This window comes from Myotis daubentonii, chromosome 1, assembly GCF_963259705.1.
Source record: "Myotis daubentonii chromosome 1, mMyoDau2.1, whole genome shotgun sequence".
Taxonomy (NCBI): domain Eukaryota; kingdom Metazoa; phylum Chordata; class Mammalia; order Chiroptera; family Vespertilionidae; genus Myotis; species Myotis daubentonii.
Genome location: NC_081840.1, coordinates 25,428,334 through 25,445,320, shown reverse-complemented (window position 1 = coordinate 25,445,320; position 16,987 = coordinate 25,428,334). Strand labels below are relative to the sequence as shown.

The window sequence follows — 16,987 nt, the reverse complement described above, 5'->3', positions numbered from 1 at the left end:
GGTTTTCCATTTACTGGAGTAATGATTTTTTAAAAAAATATGGGTCTGTTGACCTATTACAGATGATAGTGAAGGCAATCCAGTAGGTCAAGACCAGTATTGAATTTTTTGAAAGTAAAATTAGAAGAAAACACAATATATCAGAAATCATCACATACAGAATTATTTTGTTACACTTTGCTTCAACTGTGTATGTGTGTGTTTATGCGCACATACACACGTATATTTCCTATTACAGTTGATAACTGAAAAGGTTTGAAAGTAGTGCTTCTCCTACTCTCACCCAGGGATCTCGTTATAGTGCTGGTCAGGGAAGGTTCTTGAGGCTCTGCATTTCTAGCAGGTTTCCATGTGATGGCCACATAGTCTTGGACCTCACTTCTAGTACCAAGAGCTATTCAAATGAGAAATCTTAGAATACTTCTAAACTTGCTACTTCAGCTTCCAGAATTCATGGCATAGTAAGTTTTATTGAACCTGAGATATGGCAGATTTATAATATGCTAGAATATTTTACTAAATGTTCAGAGAATTGGGATAGTGGTGTTCTAGGTGTTCTGGTGGGAAAACATAAAAAGTTTTGCTTTAACTATGGTTGTTAGCAGTCTTTAAAAATGAGTTTCCTATTTCCTGGAAACTTAGGAAATGAATAAAATGAGTTAAATTAGTTTTCTTTGATGAGTAATAATTTTGAATTGCCTCAGGATAATCTAACATTATCTCAGGATGTTAGTTACAGGAACCCTATAGGATAATATAAATGAGTATGTAGAAGATGTAGAAAAAAATGGGCTCAATTTAATAAGCACTGGCCTCAGATTACACTCTGGATATTTAAATGTTTAACCAAGATCCTGAAATGAACTGCAACTGGGGGGAGGGGATGTCTCTTTTTTTTTAATCAAAGTTGAAGGGGGGGAAATTATCCAGTTCCAATTAATCAGGACCAACAAAAAATGTCAATCATGCTATAATTCATTCACAGAGCAACTAACTTACTAGATGCTTGCTCTGTGCCAGCTATAGACCTACGAGCTGCGGACACAGAAATGGGAAGACAGAGGTACTTTGTCTAAAGGATTCTGTATATTTCAATGTCTCTGCAGCTGATTGGATGAGGATTTCTGCTGGGTCTTTCCTATTGATTTCTAGATAAGGGCAGAAACAAGACTTTAATTTTTTCTTTTAATTTTCCATAGCACCTGGCACAGTGCTCTGCAGGCCAAGTACAATAGTTGATAAATGTTAACGACTACTCAACTCTTTCATTCACCAAATTAATAAGTGTACTTGAAGAGAATATGAAATGCAGCTGATTAATGGCCCAATCTGTGCCATTTTTGTTATCTAAGAGATTTGGTCAAAATGAAACATTCATCTGTGCATTATAATAACCAGCTATGTCACCCTGAGCTTTATAAAAATGCAGAGTTCACTGAGGACTGACTATTCTTGACTACCCACCTCCCTTCATTTAGGCAGCCACATGGGAGAAATGAGAAACCTAAACAGATTCCTTTCCCTCACTCCCCCCACAAAAATAAAATTTCCCCAGATCCTCTGGTAACCTAACAGATATTAAACCATTTTTACCATCACACACAAAAAAAGTGAACTTTGGGTGATGAACCTCCAGGCCTCAGCTCAGCTTCAGGTCTGTTCTTCTACTGAAAATACCTGCTTTTGTTTCATGGTTATCGGATGTAACAGGGCCTTCAATCTTAAATATCATTTACATCCATTAAAGTTTTCCTTTCTTTTCAGTTTAAATCATCCACAGTGATCACACAAAAAAATAAGTTTCACTTTTAATGAAAAAGGGAAACTGCAAAATGAATTATGCAGTTATTTAATTTAGGAACTTGAAATTAAGACAAAACATGGGTATTTAGGGAGAAATGCAAAGATTAAATTAATAGTCAATAATACTCACAAGAAATCTAGATCACTTAATGATACTGCTAGTAGTTATCTAAAATGGATATGTGCTCAGGAAAGGGCATATTCTTCGTTTTATTATCTGGCAAAAGTTACAAGGAAGAGTTGGGGCATATTTTACAACATGGACCCATGTGAGGAGAACAGAAAAGCCCATACAGAATAAATGGGAATATAGACTAATAAATAATTTAGCATCGTTTTATGGAGACTCCAAAGCCAATAATAAATAAGTACTTAAGTACATCAAAGGGATAAAGTGAGCTAATGCACAGATGTAACTGTTTAAGGATTAATGGATAACTAGTTCACTTTAGAATTAGAGGGAACAGGATGGTGAGACAAGAAAGTCACTAATTCTTAAGGAATGGGATCTAGAGGAATTTGGGAGCAAACTCTGGGAAGGGAAACTGGCCAGTGAATGTAAACCTAGACAGAATGGAGAGGACAGCTGGCCTTTCCCACCTATACAGGCTCCACTGTTTCCTCTTTCTCTGTCTTTTGTATCTCTCTCCATCTCTGACTGCATATTCCTCTCGTTTCACAAGTCTTTTCCTCAACTGGACAGAACCTAAGCGTGAATCATTCTTTGTGCTGTGTTTTATATATATTTGTAATATTTACTATCTTGTATAGATGTTTGTAATAGTTCTTGTATTTTGATAAAGTGAAATCCTTTTTGCTATAAATTTTAAAGTCGAGCGAGCTAAGTTATTTAGACATCTACTTTTCTCATGACATTTATCTCCTACCCTTTTTAAAAACTTGAGTGGCCTTCCAATTTCTTTCTCTTTGAGGCAATGGCCCATATAAAAAAGGCTCATCATCTCAGCTTATGTCTAATAAATTCTCTCACATTGAGGTTTATGTCCTTCCCCCCCCCATCCAATTTTATCCCTTTATAAAAAGGCTAATTTCAGTTTCTATATAAAACCATACCTAAAATCTACTATTAATTCACCATGCAACTTTCTGTTTAGGATAACTAGTCCTAACTCCTTGTTTACCTGTTAGGAGGCAGTATAGCATACTGGCTAAGAGTACAGGCTCCAAATTCACAGACCTAATTTCAGTCCTCTGCCACTTACTACGTGTGTGACCCTGGGCAAGCTGCTTGACCTTACCAAGCCTCAACTTTCTTAGCTGCAAAACAGGCACAATAATTGTACCCACCTCACAGGGTTACTACAATATTAAATAAGTTTAAAGTTCTCAGCATGTTGCTTAGCATACAGTGCTCAAAACCTGCGAACCATTCTAATTTTTCAATAGGCCTTTAACCCAAGCTTTACAAATAAGGCTTTCTTCTTAACCCCTATACTTTTCAAGTCCCTCTTATGTCAAAATATTGGACCGCATAGTTTCTGACTACATGCTATAACTTTTATTTTAACCCACTCTCAAGTTTTCCTTTATGTACCACTCAAGTTGATTTCCTATTTTCAGAATGTCTTTCTTCTTGGAGCAGTAGGATATAATCTGCTTCTTAACTTCTCAATATCCTTTGAGATAAAAGGTAGATTATCATTGTTTCTATCTCAACAGATTAGTTAATAGGGTCTAGAAGCTTAATGGACTAAAAAGAGGCAAAATGGTCAGTGAGAAGGACTAAAATGGGAAATTACCATTCATGATACTTTATTAATATTCTGATCAGCTAACCTTGCTGGGTTTGCCTGAATTTACTAACTTGTTTTATTTGTTAGATACATATTTAACACTGTGCTAGAATGTAAAAGGTTAAAAAAAGATCTGGTCCCTGACTTGAGGAACTTCTAGAAAACAATAAAATTAATGGTTACTATGCAGTAAGGGTCTTTACTACAGACGTTAACAGAGTTGAAATGGGAGCAAGCACAGTGGACAGATATCCAAATCAGATAGCATTCCAATTTTTTCTCATAATAATGGGTGAAAAGGAACTCTGAGTCTAAAAAGAACACTTAATTCCTACCTTCACTTTTTTGCCGCTTGTGGTATAAAGGGAGACATATTAATTTTTTAATCTACAAGGAGGAAGTGACAAAGTACAATGGAAGAACAACCAACACTGTGGATTTTAAGCATCTCCCTCTACCAACCAGTCCCTCAACTCTCCCCGTTTCATGTTTTTAAAACTTGGGTAAGTAACTTTACATTCTGGACTTACTTTTTGCTTTGTCTATCAAGCAAGTTAATATACTCTATATTCTATGATAAGTCTGGAAAAGATGACTGATCAAGGTCCCTCGTATTGAACTCTACCAATTGGATATTTTCTGATCCAAAAAGGCAGGCAGGAATCTTCCCAAGGAAGGGGTTAGGAGTAGGAAGTAGGGTCTAGGGAACAAGGGACAGTGAAGGAGGCCGAAGCCAGTTCTCACCGAAAGGATCTTATCACCCTCCTGGAGCCGCCCATCCAGGGCCGCAGCCCCATTCTCTTTGATGCGGCTGACGTAGATGCCACTGTCGTTGGAGACATACTGCTGATCTGTCCCACCGACGATGTTGAAGCCCAGCCCTGAGAAAATCACGGAGGAGTTGTGAAGGAGATAGGGGTGAAAGAAAAAGAAAGGGATTAGAGAAGAAGAAGGTAAAGAGAGAGGAAAGGCCTAGCAGAGAGGGGAGGCTGGTGAGTCGGACTGATGTAGCTGGTGAATATTCAGGGGCAAGGCCAGTGAATACATCACCGAGAGTGCTCACGCGTATCTAGAACTGCCCGCTCAGATCAGGTAGAACTAAAAATACAAACATAGTGGTCAACATGGTTTGTTGAATATAAAAAGAAAGACCTATGTTAACTCAGTGAAAGAATAATGGTGATTCTTATAAGATGTGCTTCTGTTCACATTTGATTCTGATTCTGTTGACGGCACTCAGTGGACCCAATTCTTGGCTTTCCTTTTATTAATGTAACAGGGTTAGCTGTGTCCATGAGAAGAAGCTATGCTTTTAACTAATTAGCAAATAAACCATTCTTAATTTAGTAGAAGAGAGATTACTAACCAAACTTTACTTTCCATACTTCTCCCAACCTTTGGGAGAATGTGTGTATGGTGGTATTTTGGAAGAAATGGTCTTGGCAGTCTTATTTATTTTTTCTATTTTGAGTTGAGGGGGCAGTAGTGTAAGTGTCGGAAGGAAACCTGGGAAATAGAAAGGTAACTGATGCTTCACGATAAAACTAAATCGCCAAATTCACTCTTCTTTCCTTTTCTACCTCAAGTGCAAACTACCATGTACTTGGGTACAGTGATTGCTAAGTTTGATTTGCAGTAGAAAACTGACTGAACGATTAGCAATTCCCCATTTCTGCTTCTCCCCCGCCCCAGGTAACCATCATTCTTTCTATTCTTCGCTTCTAGGAGTGACTATTTCAAATGGACATAAAATTTCAGTTACACAAGATTAAGTTCTAGAAATCTGATGTAAAACATTGTGCAGATAACAATAGTGTATTGTACACTTAGAAATCTGTTAAGAGCCCTAGCCGGTTTGGCTCAGTGGATAAAGTGTTGGCCTGAAGACCAAAGGGTTCCAGGTTCGATTCCAGTCAAGGGTACATACCTCAGTTGCAGACTTCTCCCTGGCCTGGGCCCTGGTCAGGGTGCGTGCAGGAGGCAACCAATCTATGTGTTTCTCTCACATCAATATTTCTGTCTTTCCCTCTCTCTTCCACTTTCTCTAAAAAAATCAATGGAAAAATATCCTTGGGTGAGGATAAATAAATAAAAACTGTAGTGTTGATTACATAACTCAATCATAATTTTTTTAAAATATATTTTTATGGATTTCAGAGAGGCAGGGAGAGGGAGAGAGAGATAGAAACATCAATGATGAGAGGGAGTCATCGATTGGCTGCCTCCTGCACGCCCCTACTGGGGATCGAGCCTGCAACCTGGGCATGTGCCCTTGACTGGAATTGAACCCGAGACCCTTCAGTCCGCAGGCTGACGCTCTATCCATGGAGCCAACCCGGCCAGGGCTTGTAATTTATTTTTTAAAAATCTGTTAAGAGAGTAGATATCATTTAAATGTTTTTAACACAAATAAAACAAAATAAACCTGACTACCAAAGTACTATTTCCATGTACCAACCATTAAATTGTGGGAAGGATTTCAGTTTATTAAAACCATTGTTATAAAGGGATTTTATCTATGCAATAAGAGGAAAAGGAACTTCTCTAGGGTTTTCTTTATGTCAAGTACTGTAGAAGTGAAAACACAGTGCAAAGAGAAAGGAGATAGTGTAGAAACAATTAAAAAATCAAAAATCTGGTAGTACAATTGGCAGGAATAGCCATAATTACTAGCCTACTTACTGGTTTCAATAGAAAGCAGATACTTAAAGAGACATATGTGGGCTTTCTGAAAGTTCTCCTCACTGGTGGGATGAGAACGTACATGTAAAGCTCATAATATTAATATAGGCACTAGAAAATTAATCTGTGATTTAAGAAAATGCATGGCTGAAGAGAGAAGCAGCAGGAAATACTTCACTTAAATAGCATAAGTTGTGCACAGAATATCTGCAGCTAGAGAATGAAAAGAAGGACTTAAGATACATGATAGAAGAACTTCTGGAAAATGACTATTTCAACTTCCTTGAAGGGTAGGGTATAAACAATTTAAATTTACTAAGTGATTTCTCTTAGAACACTCTTAATTTGTGTTATCGTGGATGGCAGGTACTGGAAAGGGGCTGGTGGAGTTCTTTGAGATAAGATGGAAAGGTAGGTGGAGCCTACCTTATGGAAGGCTTTGAAATGACTTCAAAACTGTGACAGGTTTACCCTAGCAGGCTCAGGCCTCGGCCTGATAGAGCCGTGGCCTGCGGACTGGCAGGTTTGATTCTGGTGAAGGGCACATGCCCAGATTGCGGTCTCAATCCCCAGTAAGGGGGCATGCAGGAAGCAGCCAATCGATGATTCTCATCACTGATGTTTCTATTTCTCTCCCTTCCTCTCTGAAATTAATATAAATATTTTTTAAAAAAACAACTATGACAGGTTTGAGCAAGGTGGCTCAGGCCAATTGGCCTCTCTCAATACTGGAACAAACTATTTGGAGAAAAATCTCTCAATGAAATCCAACATCCTAATCAAACACTACGACAGCTGCCACTAGAAATCTTGGGTAGAAAGCAGGTTTTAAGCAGATGAATGCAATATACTAGTAAGAAAGAGGAGGGGCCCTGGCTGGTTTTCTCACTGGTTAGAGCGTTAGCCTGCACACTAAAGGGTTGAGGGTTCAATTCCCAGTCAAGGGCACGTAGCTTGGTTGCAGGCTCAATCCCTGGCTGGGAAAGGGTACATGTGGGAGGCAACCAATCAATGTGTCTCTCTCCCATTGATGTTTCTCTCTCTCCGCCCCATCTCCTTTCCAGTCCATCTAAAAACAATGGAAAAATATCCTCGGATGAGAATTAAAAACAAGGAAAGAAAGAGGAGGAACTTTGCTACTGGTTATTTAAACCTACAGAACAGTGTCTAAAAAAGAAGAATGGAAGAAATCTTACTGAAATTTCCTAAAAAATAAACCAGTGCAGTCTATTCCCTCCAGAAATCCCATCATACAGGCATGTTTATAACCTACTGCTGCTTCAGTTGTAAATGAACCACACCACTTACTATGAAAACTCCTGGACTGATGATGTGAAATCCCTTTCTTCAGCCAGAACATTGACAGAACTGAACTTGTGACCGGGTCAGAAGACCAGGCTCACAAGTTATAATTCAAAGCACTACTGTATTAAACAGAAGTCTCCAAAGTACTGAGCAGCAGCAACATTACCGATTCAAACCTGGTCCATTAAAAATCTACATAATCCCCAGTTCACGTGTCCATTAAAAATTACTGGTGATTGGCCCTGGCTGGGTAGCTCAATTGTTTAGAGCATCATCCCAATATGCCAAGGTTGTGGGTTCGATCTCCAGTCAAGGCGAGCACATACAAGAATCAACCAATGAATGCATAAGTGGAACAACAAATCACTGTTTTTTTCCTCTCCCTCTCTCTAAGAAATACATAATAATAAATCAATAAGTAAATAAAAAATTACTGATTGACCATGTGTCAGGCACTGTGTTATGTTCTGAGAAAGACATAAAGCTAAACTAGACAGTTCCTGCTTTAACCATAAACAGAAATTTACTCCATTTCCTATCCCTTTTAGATTTTGAAAAAGCGAATTAAAATCAGACCACGTCACAAATTAACCCCATAACTTAACAGATAAGTGGACTAAAAAAAGTCATTGCCCCTCTGATCCACAGCTTTCTTTTCTGTAACATAAGGATTATAATTGTTACCCTCTCTAACTCAAAAGGTAGTTGTTAGGATCCAATTATCTTAACAAATCTGAAAAAAAAAAAAAAAAAGCCTTATAAACTAGAATTGCACTAAGAGTAGTTGTTAATGAACTAGTAGTACCTGCATACAGCCCCAAACCAGACAGTTTGACGGAGAAAGGATGAATAACTATACAGTACAAATGTGAATAAACCTGAAATATAGAAAAACAGAGAGATTAAAAAGTCCATCCAGCCCGTTGGTGTGGCTTGGTGGTTGAGTGTCGACCTATGAACCAGGAGGTCACTGGTTCAATTCCTAGTTAGGGTACATGCCCAGGTTACAGGTTCAATCTCCAGTAGGAGACATGCAGGAGGCAGCTGATCAACGCGTCTCTCTCATCATTGATGTTTCCATTTCTCCTGCTCCCTTCCTCTCTGAAATCAATAAAAAGTATATTTTTTTAAAGTCCATCCATCCATTAATAGGACAAGACTGGACGAACTCAAACTTTAAGTATGTCTATAACCTGTAACCCAGACATTTCTCTTCATGAGTAGTATCTACAAAGAGTGGTATTTAAAATAAGCAATAATCAGTCCAGCACATGCACCAACCAACTGCAAGAGATGTCAGCTGGAAACAAAAAGGGAAAGACCATCCCAGTACATATCTGTTGATTATCAGCTGTGTTTTAAAACAATCTGCCATAAACAGGGTGGACCACATTTCCTGTTGGTCTAGGAGTCTGGATATACTCCTGTAATCAAAATATTCCCCTTCAATTTCAAAGCATCTCAGTTTGGACCAATGTGATCATCCTATCTATAGGCTGATGTAAGAATATCTTAATTGCAGCATGTTTTGTGATAGTGTGGACTGATAGTAATTTAGGTGTCTATCCTTTGGGGAATCAGTAACTAAAATATAGTTAAAAGTTAGAAGCACTAAACAATCCTATATAATAAAAGGGTAATATGCAAATTGACCGAATGGCGGAATGACCAGTCGCTATGACATGCACTGACCACCAAGGGGCAGATGCTCAACACAGGAGCTGTCCCCAGGTGGTCAGTGCACTCCCACAGGGGGAGCACTGCTCAGCCACAAACGGGGCTGATGGCTGGCCTGGCGAGCACAGAGGCTGTGGTGGGAGTCTCTCCTGCCTCCGCCTCTGCAGCAGCCTAAGGCCCATCAGTCAGACATTCCTTGAGGGCTCCCGGACTGCTAAAGGGCACAGGCTGGGCTGAGAGACTCCTCCCCTCAAGTGCAGGAATGTCATGCACCAGGCCTCTAGTCATATATAAAGTAATGGAAGTTTAAATTTTAATGTTGATATTAATAGCACAATATCTTCTTATAAATTAAAAACCCATTCGCACAAAACAATATTATCTATTTAAAAAAATGCATGCATATTTAAGTACATGTGGAGACACATCAGAGTAGGTAACTATTAGGGAAAGATACAGGATGAGGTTAGAAATGAAGGGTAAAAATAAAACGGAAAAAAAAAAAGGATCTTGCATGTACTGATGATGACAATGTGTTATGGTGCTAAAGGATATAATTAATTCAGTTTTCAGCATATACAATCCAAAAGGGGTTAAGGGAAGTGAGCAAAGAAAACGACTACTAGTAGATTCACTAGTGATAAAAAAAAAAAAAAAAAAAAATTAAAATGTGATGTGAACCAAAATATCTAAACCAGGGGTGGGCAAACTTTTTGACTCAAGGGCCACAATGGGTTCTTAAACTGGACCGGAGGGCCGGAACAAAAGCATGGATGGAGTGTTTGTGTGAACTAATATAAATTCAAAGTAAACATCATTACATAAAAGGGTACGGTCTTTTTTTTTTTTTTTAGTTTTATTCATTTCAAACGGGCCGCATCCGGCCCGAGGGCCGTAGTTTGCCCACGGCTGATCTAAACTGTAGTCACTAATATGGGGGGGAGAGGGGGGAGACTAAAATGGAGTCAGGAGGCTATTAAGAAAGTGGGGCCTAACAGCCTGTGCACATTTGAGCCTCAAGTCTCAGAGCTGCTATTAAGTTGCTAGATCTGTTGCTAAACACAGCTCAAGGCTGAGTCATCAATATCCTGGAACAGCTGCGACATGGACACACATGGAGCTTGCCCCCCTCCTGTAGTTTTTGCCTCCCTTGTTTGCTTTGCCTGTTGGAACTAAACAAACCTTATTAGCCTGGCCAGTAACTCTTCATTTGCATGAGAGAATTACATTCTGTGATTTTTGCCTTTAAGAACCCTTTCTTTGTTCTTCCCGGGACACAGTTTATTTAGGTTGCTACCTGAATCTATGTATTCTGGGCTGCAGCTTCTTCTGCTCATATAAATGCTGTTTACTCTTTACTATAGTCTAAAATTAATTCTGGTTTGCAGTGGCAAGATTAAAATGGGTGGCTTAGTCTCAACTTTAGAAGAGAAGTCTTCAACACAACAAAAGTAAGTATGGCACACAGGACTGGGAGAGAGTGTGCCTAGTTTAAGAGCCTTGGAAATTTAAACAAGAAATGTCTTCTTGTGGACTGCTCCTATTTCCAGGTCTGGACCGTGAGCTTGTTTATGAATCAGAACAGTAATAGCAGCAGCAACCCCTAATATTTTTGAGCATTAAGTATGTACCAGGTATTCACTATGTGCTGCACATATATTATCTCATTTAATCTTCTCAACAAAATTTTACAGGTGAATTTAAAAGGTGAGACATAAAGACATTAGGAAACTTTATAAAAGGTCAGTTAGCTCTTCGCAAAGCCAAGACACTAAGCTCGGATGTTTAATTCCAAAGTGTGAGTTATAAACCATTTTACTAATCTGTATCTTTGCGGAAAATATAAAAAATGGCTTTAGAAAAAAAGTCTTTGGGCTGGCTCTGAATAACAAGTGTTGGGATAATTGTTGTACAACAGTCCCCAAGGGTGATATATTCCAGAAAAAGAATTGGTCATTCTGGAGTTTTGTCACCTTAGTTCGGGTCCCTACTGCCAAACTTTCAGGCCAAAAAAGGAAAAACCTTTCACTTCACTCAGATTCCTGTCTATTAAATCTAAAAGTTATAAAAGACCAGTGTTTAACAATCTGTTATTCTAGAAATAATAAGTCTGAGCATAATTAAAATGAAACAAAACAGTCCACTAACACCAATGATAAATGCTGCTTGCTGCGTTATGAACACCAGACTGACATACACCTTATTTTCTCCCTATTTACCTACAGGCTTTTTCTATACAAGATAACTTTATAATTTCCCTTAGACATCAATCCAACTCTACTAAATACACAACCCACTGCTTATTTATTTTGTGATAAGATAAAACATAAAATAAAACTGTGTGAGACATACAACTCACTGTTTGTTTAGTAGTAAAATATATGTAACATTTTAACCATTTTTAAATGTGTGACATTAATTCAATGGCATTAAGTGCATGCATAATGTTGTTGTGCAACCATCACTATACATATCCAGAACTTTTTTATCATACCAAACAAAAATTCTGTACCCATTAAAGAATAACTCCTCACTCCTTCTTCCTCCAACCCCTGAGAACCTTTATTATACTTCTATGAGTTTCCCTATTCTACATGCCTCAGATAAGTGGAATAATTCATATTTGTTCTTTTGTCTTGCTTACTTCCCTTTGTGCAATGTCTTCCAGGGTCATCCTTGTTGTAACATGGATCATAATTACTTCATTCCTTTTAAAGACTGGATAATAATCCACTGTACGTACATACCACATTTTGTTTATCTAGTCATCTGTCAATGTACACTTGATTGTCTCCATACTTCGGCTGATGTGAACAATGCTGCTGTCACACTGGTGTACACGTATCTGCTCCCGTCCAGGAAGTTGTGAGTCCTCAAACTTTCTTCTATTCTCTAGCTATTAGGAGGTGAATGGGTTTTCTATTTCTGAAAAAAGGCTGATGAAGTTTTGATGGAGATTACATTGAGTCTGCAGATTGCGTTGGATAGTATTACTTCCTTAACATTATAAATCCTCCAATCCATGAATGTGGGATATATTTCTACTTATTTTTGTCTTTAATTTCTTTCAGCCAAATTATATAGTTTTCAAAGTATAAGTTACTGCCTCCTTGGTTGAATTTACTGACGGTATAAGTATTTTATTCTTTTTGATGCTATTGTTAATGGAATTTCATTAATTGCTTAATTCCCTTTTTCATATTATTCATTGTTAAATGTATAGAAACTTAGCTAATTTTTGTTTTGTAGCCTGTAACTTTGCAGAATTTGTTATTAATTCTAATAGATTTTTTGGTGTAGAATCTTTAGAATTTTGTACATATAAGAAGATTGTGTTTTCTGAAGATGCCTTTTATTTCTTTTTCTTCCCTAACTGTTCTTACTAGAATTTCCAATACCATGTTAAATGGAAGTGGTGAAAGCAGGCATTCTTGTTTGTTCCTGATCTTAAGAGGAAAAAACTTTTATTCCCACATCACTGAGTATGTTAGCTATGCATTCTTCATATATGACCTTTGTCATGTTGAGGAAGTTTCCTTCTATTCATAAATTGTTGATTGTTTTTAACATGGAAAGGTGTTGAATTTCCTCAAATACTTTTTCTGTTAAGATAATCATGAGGGGTTTTCCTTCATTCTATTAATATTATGTATTACATTGATTGCTTTTCTTAAATTTCTTTGCATTCTTGGAATAAATCCCACTTTGTCATGGTATATAATCCTCTCAATATGCTGCTGAATTAAAACAATGTAGCTCTACGATCAGCCTAATTTACTGTATAGCAACAATTTTTGGATCATGACCACAGGAAGAAGGGCCCAAGTACAATCTAGCACCTTCACTGAGTTGATGAGATGGGGAATCAAAGTTTGTGGAAGATGAGGTTGCTAGAAATTATAGGGTAAAATTCTGAAAAGGAGGTAGTTAGACAGAAAAAAAGGAGTTCTACGTACCTGCATGTGTCTTTACCAAGTACTAGGTCAGTGATGGCAAACCTTTTGAGCTCGGCGTGTCAGCATTTTGAAAAACCCTAACTTAACTCTGGTGCCGTGTCACATATAGAAATTGTTTGATATTTGTAACCACAGTAAAACAAAGATTTATATTCTTGATATTCATTTTATATATTTAAATGCCATTTAACAAAGAAAAATCAACCAAAAAAAATGAGTTCGCGTGTCACCTCTCACACGCGTGTCATAGGTTCGCCATCACTGTACTAGGTCATGCATATGTTGAGTGAAACTCCACAAGGTTAGACACACAAAAACTAGGGAGCTGTATGCTGAATAATTCTCACAGCTCACATAAGTCAGGGAGATCTTCAAGTCCAGAGGTTAAATTACTAGGCATTTTTTGGCCCAAAATTCTTATATACCAGAGGCCCGGTGTACAAAAATTTGTGCACTCGAGGGGGAGGGCGAGTCCCTCAGCCCGGCCTGTGCCCTCTCGCAGTCTGGGACCCCTTGGGAGATAACGACCTGCTGGCTTAGGCCTGCTCCCGGGTGGCAGAGGGCAGGCCCAATCCCTAGGTGCAGCCCCTGGTCGGGCTCAGAGCAGGGCCGATTGGGGAGTTGGGGCGCCTTCCCCTGTCATAAACAGAGCAGGGCAGATTGGGAGGTTGCGATGCCACCCTCAGTCATGCTCAGGATAGGGCCTATTGGGGGGTTGGGGCACCGCCCCGTCACACTCAAGGCAGGGTCGATGGGGAGGTTGCGGCGCCACCCCGTCACTCACAGAGCAGGGCCCATCAGGGGGGTTGGGGCTCCATACCCTGTCACGCATAGAGCAGGGCCCATCAGGGGGCTTGGGGTTCCGTACCCTGTCAGGCACAGAGCAGGGTCAATCAAGGGGTTGGGGAACTACCCACTGTCATGCACAGAGCAGGGACGATCAGGGGGTTGAGGAGCTCCCCCTGTCACTCACAGAGTAGGGCCGATAGGGGAGTTGGGGCACTGCCCCCTGTCACACTCAGGGCAGGGCGGATCAGGGGTTTGGGGTGCTGCCACTGTCACACTCAGGGCAGGGCCGATGGGGAGGTTATGGCTCTACCCCATCACACACAGAGCAGGGCCCGTGGGGGATTGGGGGGGTTGGGGCGCTGCACCCTGTCACACACAGAGCAGGGCTGATCAGGGGGTTGAGGCGCCGCACCCTGTCACACACAGAGCCAGAGGGCGATCAGGGGGTTGGGGAGCTCCCCCCTATCAGGCACAGAGCAGGGCTGATCAGGGGGTTGGGGAGCCTTCCCCTGTCATGAACAGATCAGGGCGAATAGGGAGGTTGTGGCCCCGCCCCCAGTCACACACAGAGCCGCAGGGTGTCAGGGGGTTTGGGTGCTGCCCCCTGTCACGCTGATCCCGGTGCCGGGAGGCCTCTCGGCTCCGCTGATCCTGGTGCTGGGAGGCATATTACCCTTTTACTATATAGGGTAGAGGCCTGGTGCATGGGTGGGGCTGGCTGGTTTGCCCTGAAGGGTGTCCTGGATCAGGGTGGGGGTCCCCACTGGGGTGCCTGGCCAGCCAGGGTGAGGGGATGATGGCTGTTTGAAGCTGGTCACACACCCTTCAGGGTGGGGGTCCCCACTGGGGTGCCTGACCAGTCTGGGTGAGGGGCTGAGGGCTGTTTTCAGGCCGACTGAAGCTCCCAACTGCTACTTTCTTTCTTTCTTTTTTTTTATTCTGGGCCAGCTTTAGCTCTGGCTCCAGCTCTGAGGCTTCTGCTGCTGAAAGAAGGTATCTGGTTTGTTTCGGTTCTATAATTGAAACACTGTATAACTCCAGCTCTGAGATCCCGGGCTCACTGAAAGCAGGTTTCTGGGGTTTTGTTTAGCTTCTATATTTGTTACAATGTTTCTTAAACTGCAGGCTCAGAGGCCGGCAAAGCAGGCGGGGAACGTTGGTTTCCTCCGTCACTGAAGCAAGCAAGCCTCATGTTAGTTTCAAGCTGCCTGGCTGCCAGCCGCCATCTTGGCTGGTAGTTAATTTGCATATCTCGCTGATTAGCCAATGGGAAGGGTAGCGGTCGTACGCCAATTACCATGTTTCTCTTTCATTAGGTAGGATTCCCTGGAGAAACTCTCTGATACAAATATGAAATATGTCACTTGTCCTTGTTACCTCTCCCAAAAGACAGTAACAAATATGCATTGACAAACAAAGGCAGAAAGACGAAAAATCTTTCACCTCAAAGGAACAGAAACATGGTCCAACAATAAAAGCATGTATTATGTCCTCCTCATCCCAGTGCCTCATCTGACAGGGGCAACAGAGAATATGGCTTACCAAAGACATTTCAGGCAGTACCTGCCAGGACCTATACCGAGGCCTTTTTATTGCTCCTAAACTTCTTTTTCAAATATCGAGGTAGGCATTCTTATTCTCTCATTCCAGAATGAGTCCTTGTTCAAGCACTGAATGTAAATGCCTGGCCTCTACTACATCATGTCTCGGTTTGCTTCAGTGCTTTTGAAATGTTTCAATCGCTTCACTTTTGCCTCAAAATACTATCTGTACCCTCTCCACTAACCTCTTTTCAACTTTCTCTTACTCCAAATCTTCTTGCCCAACATACAGTAAACTGCACAATGTATAATCATTGCCATTGCCTGAATATACTTTAGTTTTGTACAAAGGGAAAAATAACATTATCTAATTTGTTTCCAAAATGCTTCTTAAAGGCGTTTAATATTTTCTTTTGTTGTTGTTGTTGTTGTTTGCCTGAAATGATTCATTGCCTCTGACTCTTCAAGGAACACAACATATCTATCTGATGCAGATCCATAGCACTTTCATTATTCTACCTCTTGAAGGTACTTGACACACGCCTATAATTATCCTCTTATTGAACTTCAACATTCTTCTTTTAAAAATATATCTGATTTTTTACAGAGAAGAAGGGAGAGGGATAGAGAGTTAGAAACATCGATGAGAGAAACATCAATCAGCTGCCTCCTGCACACCCCCCACTGGCAATGTGCCCGCAACCAAGGTACATGCCCTTGACCGGAATCGAACCTGGGACCCTGCAGTCCGCAGGTCGGCACTCTCCACTGAGCCAAACCGGTTAGGGCGCGACATTCTTTTTAATATATTGTTATTGATCTCAGAGAAGAAGGGAGAGGGATGAGAGAGACTCAATGATTGGCTGCCTCCTGTATACCCCACACTGGGGATAGAGCTCGCAACCTGGACGTGTGCCCTCACTGGGAATCAAACCATGACCTCCTGGTTCATAGGTCAACACTCAACCACTGAGCCACACTGGCCAGGCTCAACTGCAACATTCTTAAAAATAGGGATCATTTTTAAATTTTTTAAAATATATTTTATTGATTTTTTTACAGAGGAAGGGAGAGGGATAGAGAGTTAGAAACATCGATGAGAGAGAAACATCAATGAGAGAGAAACATCGATCAGCTGCCTCCTGCACACCCACCACTGGCGAAGTGCCCGCAACCAAGGTACATGCCCTTGACCAGAATCGAACCTGGGACCCTTCAGCCCACAGGCCAATGCTCTATCCACTGAGCCAAACTGGCTAGGGCCATCTTTAAATTTTTTATTCTAGCATCCATGATTTCTAATCATAATGTAGTAAACACTACATGAGTATTTTTAAAAACAGCTTCCCTTCATTTCTGAGTCTCCTGAGACCAATAGTTTGCTCTGATTCATAATCTAAATATAATTTTTTCTTCAATACATAATTTTCATCGTACTCAAATATAATAATTGGCTACTCTGCTGCCTAGCCACATAATT

The 16,987-nt window shown here is 40.3% G+C and overlaps 1 protein-coding gene across 2 annotated transcripts in view; it reads right to left on the bottom strand.

The window, feature by feature from the left end:
- Positions 1 to 16,987, bottom strand: part of SYNJ2BP (synaptojanin 2 binding protein) — a 30,253-nt gene that overhangs the window by 8,036 nt on the left and 5,230 nt on the right. Inside the window, exon 2 of one of the 2 annotated variants that reach the window (XM_059691851.1) lies at positions 4,302 to 4,438. The exons of the other annotated variant lie outside the window; for it this stretch is intronic. Coding sequence (XP_059547834.1) covers positions 4,302 to 4,438 — 137 coding nt within the window. The remainder of the gene's footprint in view (positions 1 to 4,301; positions 4,439 to 16,987) is intronic. 2 annotated transcript variants of the gene reach the window in all.